This window comes from Centruroides vittatus, unplaced genomic scaffold (genome assembly GCF_030686945.1).
Source record: "Centruroides vittatus isolate TY-2023 unplaced genomic scaffold, ASM3068694v2 scaffold_149, whole genome shotgun sequence".
Taxonomy (NCBI): Eukaryota; Metazoa; Arthropoda; class Arachnida; order Scorpiones; family Buthidae; genus Centruroides; species Centruroides vittatus.
Window position 1 is genome coordinate 71,542 of NW_027122681.1, and position 8,337 is coordinate 79,878.

Genomic DNA, 8,337 nt, shown 5'->3' on the forward strand with positions numbered 1-8,337 from the left:
CAGACACTTTGGGAAAGAGAGGAAAGCAGGACGGAGGATACGTGAGGACGAGTACGTAAACAAGACAATTATTAACTCTTGTGGTGTCGCTTCGAAGTGACAAGTTTAAACAAAGAGAACCAAAGAGAAATTCGACCTTCATTTCGGGTGCCATAATTTTTACTTGGCGCAATATTCTTTTACATTTCATGTTTTACTTTGGATATCAATTGTCTTTTCGAGTAATTAATTTTTTCATGTCCTTTTATTGATTTCCAGTTATTTATGACTATTTATTATAGTTTCGATAACATAATTTGGTCTTAAAACAGTCAATAAAAAAACAACGAAAAAATAAAACCGAGATCAGAATCTAACAGCAACAATCATTTTTCAGTTTCCTCTTTCACTTTTAGGAAGAGAGAACTGAAAAATGTAATTAATAGATTGTTTCAGCTTATTGTCCACTGGTTTAAATTCCTGGAACAGGATTGTCCTCATCGGTTCAAGTGATTAATTACAAATTTCATATTTTAAAATTCTACTGTATACTTTAGTAGGAATTTAGCTATTCTCTGTATAGGCCTACTTTAGTTTATTCAACAGTCGCGGTTGACTACGCTGAAGCATACAGAGAGTAGTTCATTTCCTACTGAAGTATAGAGGAAATAGTTAATTCCCGTTGTAGCTGGAGCAGGAGAAACTATTTTACGTCATTCATCAAATTTTGTCATTTCGTCATTTTTTGTGTTTTATTGAATTAATTTTTCTTGAAAATAATTAAACTTAAAACCAATTAATTATTTGACTAATAAAAGTGGAATTATTTCGGTGTGTTTCTGTATGTAATCGAAAGTTTGGTTAATGTTAACCTAGGTATACAAAATGGCGGCTCGTCTCTGACTCCAGCATACAGAAGCGAGGAAACAGTGGGGACGCACGTTTTCTAAACCTAACCTATTCTAATAAATTACCATAATTATTAGCAACTGAATTATTAGAATAGGTTAGGTTTAGAAAACGTGCGTCCCCACTGTTTCCTCGCTTCTGTATGCTGGAGTCAGAGACGAGCCGCCATTTTGTATACCTAGGGTAACATTAAACGAAAGTTTTTTAAGGGAAATTCGTTATATCCATCTTTCTCTTTTCGCCATCAAGTTTAGTACGAGAGATTTTACGTAAAAATATTCGGATACTCAGTGGTATCTTTGTTATAAAAGAAATCGTAGTGTGACATTTTAAAAAAAGGGTAAGGTCGGAGTCGGACACCGGCTCTCAGGGCCGAAAGAGTTTTCAAAAGAAAATGTATTCGAAGTCTGATATTGAATAGAATTTATTAGAATCATTTTCTAGTGACAAATTTTAATATATGCAAATGATATTAAATTGGAAAGAATAGGAAATCATTTGTAAATATTTAATCAAAATAACAGAATCTCAATTGAAATTATTAACATTGATTCGAACAATTAAAGTATAATTTGTATCTCAGAAATATGTTTTCGTCATAAACATAAAGATATCGACTCCTATAATTGTAAGAAAAGAAATAACGATGACGAGGGAATTCGTCGGGGTGGAAATTTATAGAAACGTTTCGATTGTCTCTCGAGAAGAAATCCGATAATAAAGTAATCTCGTCTTTATGCTCTAAGACGCAGTAAATTCTGCCAGATGCGACGAAAAACCTGTATAAGTAACAATTGGCGGGAACGATCTGCTTCGACAGAATGGCCATACTCTTCGGATCGATCCTCAACACTACATATGAGCTATTTCGAGTGTAGTAGCAAGTCCAGACGCCATATTCGTCCGCGTAAAAGAAGATCAGCTTGTCGTTGAAAAAGTAACCGTCGTCCAGCTCTTTCACCTTCGACGTTTCGTTTGTCATCAAACTGTATTTGGCGATTCTTTTTTCTTCCTTGTATTCGCTGAAGAAACTTCCGTTGTATAAGAAGCCATATTTATAAAATTCGTTGGGTAATGTGCCACGACTGGCGATTTCGTATTGGCCAGATGTTTTGAATCTGTATTCTGTTATATCGGGTGTGAGAAATTCCTTTATCCAAACGCTAAATTCGTTTTCGGAATCGTTTCCGAACGGATCGGTGGTCAAAAGAAAAGATTTACCCCGAACCTCATCAGGAATTTCGAAAATAGATTCTTCTTCGATCTTCTCCAGGACACAGTCTATTAATAGAAACACAATGCAATTAATTTCTAAATTATGTTCTTGCTCTCGGTTATAAGCCGAAAGTTAATCGGTTAGACTAAGAAATTGGTTATTTGTATATGGCAACAAAACACGTGGGCGATGCCTGCCGGGAGGACTTTCATTCGAGAACCCGTATTTAAGTTTTACAAACTTGAAGAAAATCCCGAAAATTTCACTTGACTGGTCAGTTGGCCGGGCTCGAACCCCCGACCAAGTCTTTCTCTTTAATATCGGGGTTAACGTGGAGGTTATTGCGTAGTCGCTTATCCTCGGAAGCAAGTTGAAGCAGAAAGCTTCAGCCGAGCCGGCTGAAGCTTTCTGCTTGACCATACGAAATTACTTGCGAGGAGTCGCGGGAAATGCCTACCGGAAGGTCTTTTAAGAGTAACTGGCCTCAATTTAGGCATTAGAGACGTGGAGAAAACCCGAAAAACTTTACGTAGCCACCCCGTCCTGGTGAGGCACGAACCCACGACCGTACTACTAGCAAACAGAACCGTTTGGCTGTTTGGTGTTTCTATCACTGTTCGGTGGTTTTTATCCGCTCGGCCACTGGGAAAGTGCGTAATACGAAGGGATACATGTTATAGCGTTTACTTTTCTATATGTTACATAAAATAGAGGGTAATCGATCCAAAAATAACCCCATGTTTGACCATTACGCGGGGTCTTTGAAATGTCCAGAAATGAAAAAAACCTCAATTTTTTTCTGTGTGGATGTGTGTGGGAGGCAGGGCCGGATTATCGAATAGGCAAAGTAGGCAAATGTCTAGGGCCCGTAATTCGGAGGGGCCCGGCTTCATTAGCCATTGCCTAAAAAAAAAAAAAAAAAAAAAAAAAAGAGATCAACAGCCATCCGTGCGTCAGAAGTAATCTCTCCCACGAGATCTCTCGCACCATCTAGAAATATTCCTAGGGCCGCCTCTCGTGGTATGGTTATGATTTATTTTCTAAATCTAAACGTATACGTCGCGACATCGCATATTCGATGTAGCGTTCAAGTTGCTCGAGTGCGAAGATATTACAATTCAATAGTGTTTTATAAAAGAGTTAAAAAGGGTGACACTACGGTGTGACTTGGGGTGACACCACGATATCCGCACCGGGTGTCACCCATGCTAGCTACGCTAATGTCACATTATATAAGATTTGTTTAGAAGCAACTTATTTAAATAGGGCCCCAATTTAAATTTTGTCTAGGGGCCCGCTAGAGGCTTAATCCGGCGCTGGTGGGAGGGCAAAATTTTGTTCACTCGATTTAAAACTTAATAAATCCTGTGCCTTTGGTCGAAATTTTCTGAAATTTTGCAGGGAGATTTGCGCAATAGAGAAATCGATGCTATAAAATTTTGGTAGTTAAAGGTCGAGTGGGTGGGAGGTAGAGGGAAGTCACGTTATGATAACGTTCCATCAATTTTATAAACAACTTAATTATTTAAAAAATGGCCATTGGGATATTACCAGGATCGCATTAGACTGTTATTAAAACATCAAAACTAGCTTTAAACAATGAATTATTTTACCTTCCGGTTTACTGTCATCCGAAGGAATGTTTATTTCTGGAAATCTTGAAATAACTTGTCTTGATCCCTCTTTCTGACCTGAAAAAATAATTATTGTTTCTCTTTAAGTGAAAATATAAAGCACAAACTCGTTTACGTTTAAGAACCGAAATATCTTTCGTATTCAAATGTTGTGCAGTCAAATTTATTTATTTATTTATTTATTCAGCATTTTCTAAAATAATAATAATAATAAAGAATAGTAGAAAAATACAAATAATTGCATTGATACAAATTACGAACGATTTTGTTTAATTGATGTTTCGAGTCATGTAATGTAACTGCGTGCTTCTTAAAGCATTTCGGTATTAAAAGCAGAAGAACATCGTCCATTAATTACGTGTACAATTTTTCAGTCATTTTTGACCCCATCCCTCTTTATTTTGTACATGATGTACATTAGGCAAAATTCCTCCCCTGAATCGACTCCGGAAGGCTCGAAAAACCCATTGAAATTTTCTAGGGAAGTCCGTTTGAATATGTCGAATCCCATTCACCATCTAGCCTCCTCATTAGGGGCTTAGCCGACCTTATAATGGGCATGCTAAAAATGCATTTTTAGGTCCCTTATGCCAGTTAAAAAGTCCACGTAGACAATGCCTCCATCCTCTCCCTCCCCATCGTTAAAACGATATACTTTTATCAATCTTCATCTCTTCTTTAAACTCGACACGTAATTAGTGGGCGGTCCCTACGAAAAGTACAGTAGAGTCTCTGTAATCCGACATATATCGGACTGACGGGAGTCAGATTACTGGACATGTCTGGACTGGAGAGCGACAGACAACAGAGATTCTACTGTAAATCGATTTAATTCGATAGATATCCAGTACTAACTCGATCTTAATTTATATTACAATAAGTAAGATTACCTCCTTGTCTTCGATTGAATTTTTCACACAAGTCGACTGTTTGTAGAACGTATTTCTTAAGCGAAGATTTCTAAAATTACATCAAAAATTGTTTTTAAATAAAATGCGAATGTATCGTATACATGTAAATTATAAATATAAAAGTCTACATTAAGGATTGTAATTCGAATGTTCCGCATTCGAAACTAAAACTCGGGTTAGAGTCATAAGCAATGAGCCTTTGTATACTTGAGTAAAACGAATGTTAATCGGTTAATAAAATATTTTTAATACAATTACCTCGACACAGAAATTACCAGTGAGCGAATAAGTTCCGTGCACCTTTATCGCTTGTGGAAAAGCTGTGATTTCGCAATTACTTGCAATTTCACCTGTTTTATTCAACTTATTTTGCACAATCCCCTCGAAGGAGTTTAACCGATTCGCTAATCTCTCGATTTCATCACGGTAAAGACGTGACAGTTCTTTAATCAATTCTGCGCAATCTGTAAAATGCAAAGAATTTTCAAAAACTCTTAATAATTCGAGATTAAAATGATTAGTAAAGGTAATAAAAGTTCGAAATTACAATTGGCATTTGCTATGATAGTTTTTATTTATAGATTTTTAATTTAACTACTCTCAGAAGAGCAATCACAGACATTATATTGTGTGTGGGTTCTGTTATGAGGAAGCTCGACTGAGCCTCTTATTAATTATTCGATTCATTAAACGTCTTGAGAATTAAAAAAAAATCGTATTTTAAATATACTTAACTTGTAAGTACTATACGTGTAATACGGCTGGGGGGCCAAGTGGTTAAGGTGGCTCCAGAACGGTGTTCTTTAACCAAAAATTTCGTACAATAGCAGGAAATTTTGTAATAACAAAATAATAAGCTTTTAAACTTGTAATTAATAGTACTATCAACGAGTTGGAATATTCTAGCTCGTCGCCTTTAAACAATACAAATGTCATTTCCCTTGACTAAAAGAAAAATGGCGGACGTGTATTCAGTTTTCCTCAAACACGGCGTTGCTTTAGTCACTCTATGTAGTATATTCTAGCTCATTTGAATCATAAATATATACTATAACTTCAATTTTAACCTAATTGAAGTAAACTTGAAATACAGAAAAGAAAGATGGAGTACGTTTAGGACAATACTTAATTACGTTATCTGTGATATTTCCCGAAATTCGGGTAAATAATATTTTATCCCTGCACATTTTAACAATATATTAACGTAAGCAATGCATGCGCATTAACTAGAGCGATTGTGGCTGGACTCCTTCCCGTAGCAGCGCGGCCGCGTGCGGTCCGCGAAATACTATGCCTATTTTTGCCGGTCTGCAGATGTAAAAAGGTTAAAGAACACTGCTCTGAAGGATCCGGATAAGTCGAAAATCCCTAGAAATTTTTTTCGGAATGATCCATCCGAATATGTCCACTCCCGTCCCTCACCACCCAACTGTGGGCCTACTAAACTCGTAATTCACTTACTAGAAATGCTATTTTAGTGCCCACACGACGAAAAGAATTTTAGAAAGACCCTGTTTACCTGATTTACTCCAGCTTCCTATTCTGTCTTTGTTGTTTGATATCCAACCTTCGTCAGACATTACTGAATTCACCAGTTTCTCTGAAAGCAAACATTGAATTGTTTATCGAAAACCGAAATACTGAAAACCGAATTCACTTATCTACCATATTCTGTTCCACTGTGCTGATGGTCTTTTTGGCCATCTTGACGTTTTATTTCACGTTTTACATCTTTCTTGACAACTGAAAAATGCCAAATGAATGTATATATTTAAAAAACCCAAAGGTCTGAGTACAGGAAATGCAAAATAAGTTTTATTCAATAACGTTGTCGGCCATTTTAAGATCGTTCTGAAATTATAGCGAATAGAAATCAACCCTACACGAATCTAACAACTCGACCTTCTTGTGCATCATTAGTTCATGTTTATTGCAATTAAGGATGGCCATAAACGTTGAAGCTGAATAAAAAATAATTTTGATTTCCTGGACTTAGTCATTCAATTTTTTTAAATTACATCTTCGTGACGAAAATCATGCATATTAATTTCGTTAATTATAGAATACCTTGTAGTCGTAGAGTTTGGTTTACGCTGTAATTAGCCTCCCGCGGAAAATAGTTTTCGAGTGTAGATTCCTAGAATTGTTATACAGTTACTATTAATAATTAATTGTAATTAATATACAAGGTTTGTCCATTAAGTCCAAGCAGTACAAACTTCTACGTCGATTTGGTGTCAGTTTTTTAATCCTCGATTGTGGCCGAGCGGTTAAGGTAGCAGCCTACTGCAATAGAGGGCCTGAAATCGAATCCGGACTGGTCGAAAAGATTTCAAGAATTTTGGGGTGATTCGTCCGGATACGTCGGGCCCCATCCTTTCTCGGTTGGCCGGTCTATTGTGGGTATAATAAAAATGGCCTTCTTGGCATCACAGGGCAGAAAGAGTTTAAAGTCTTTGATCACTTTAAACCTAAAGAGACGACGTCAGGTCGACGTAGAATTTTGTACTAACCGAACCCAACCAGGTCCATCAATGGCAGAGTGGATAAAACCATCTAGCATTGGTATTTGGTTGCGGGTTCGCGCTTGGTCAATGCACTGATCACGTGGAGTTTTTTGGGTTTTCTCATAAAAAGTCTTCCCGTCCTTCCGGGAAGACTTTCTATGGGAAACTGGACCCTGTTGAGGTGTTAATAACTTGAAAAAAACCAAGAAAATTCCACGCGATCAGTGCATTGGCCAGGCTCGAACTCGCAACTGACTACCAGTGTTCGGTGGTTTCAACCACTCGGCCACTAGTGGGCACTTACAACATAATTAATTAATATTAAACTTAATTACCTTTATGCAATACCTGTCAGTTAACAATACACTATCAGGAAACTGATCCTTTTCGGTTTCTATATAAATCTTGATTTGGCATCGGCTCTGTTGATTTGACGATCTTTTCTTCAATCTATCTCGCCATATCTCGTAAAAAGTATTAAAACGATCTTCTAATTTTTTGACGTCATTTTCGTAAGCTCTTGGTTGCAAGTTAATCGAGCCGGAACAATTAGAATTAAATGAATAATTAAGATATAAGTACGAATTAAATGCCGATATCACTAATAATAAAACTATTAAACAGTAAATAATTCTAAAGTGAAGTCGAGAAGTTATTATAGAAGAATCGTCCATTTTGTCCATGAAACGACGAGAAAAATTGGAGTTTGCTTATTGGTTTTTGAAGTATAGCTGATCGAGAGTTCTTATATAACAAGCAGGAAGACGAAACTTTCGTTTCTTAGTAAGTACTTATCTGTTAATAAATATAAATACTTCTGTCGTCTGTTGATGGGTATCTGTCTCGTGTTTTTTTTTTTTTTTTCTTTTTACAACGTTAAGTGTTTCTGAGAATTTCAAAGCGAAACAAATTGATTTATTTCCTTGTTTCAACATCACAATCGTTACATTTTAACATTAATTATTTGTCATATTCAATTTTCTTTTTTTTTCCTGGAGTGTCGGCGTTTTAAAGCAGGGATTACCAATCGGGGTGCCCAGTCTCTAGTAACAACACGAATGTGTTGGGAGTGTTGCGTGTCACGAACTCATTCGGTAAATGGTTTCACCGAACGATTTGGTACCACGTGATACTCCTTGTGTTCATAAATTCGCCGATGTGTTTTAGTAAAAGCGTTTCTA

At 36.5% G+C, this 8,337-nt stretch overlaps 1 protein-coding gene across 1 annotated transcript; it reads right to left on the reverse strand.

The window, feature by feature from the left end:
- Window positions 1-1,429: 1,429 nt before the first annotated feature.
- LOC136987191 (uncharacterized) lies at window positions 1,430-7,911 on the reverse strand. The gene is made up of 8 exons (XM_067284883.1): window positions 7,492-7,911; window positions 6,717-6,786; window positions 6,315-6,392; window positions 6,169-6,249; window positions 4,908-5,113; window positions 4,629-4,698; window positions 3,718-3,795; window positions 1,430-2,169 (listed from the first exon to the last, which is right to left on the reverse strand). Exons 1-8 carry the CDS (start codon window positions 7,837-7,839, stop codon window positions 1,430-1,432), a joined length of 1,671 nt encoding a protein of 556 aa, XP_067140984.1. The 5' UTR covers window positions 7,840-7,911.
- Window positions 7,912-8,337: the final 426 nt, after the last annotated feature.

Excerpts from the sequence above, each read along its gene's own strand:
- LOC136987191 (XM_067284883.1), bottom strand. The coding sequence starts at position 7,839 with ATGGACAAAATGGACGATTCTTCTATAATAACTTCTCGACTTCACTTT. Across the intron at positions 6,787-7,491 it reads CTGACAGGTATTGCATAAAG|GAATCTACACTCGAAAACTA; the intron begins GTAATTAAGTTT and ends TAACAATTCTAG. Across the intron at positions 2,170-3,717 it reads GGATGACAGTAAACCGGAAG|ACTGTGTCCTGGAGAAGATC; the intron begins GTAAAATAATTC and ends TTCTATTAATAG.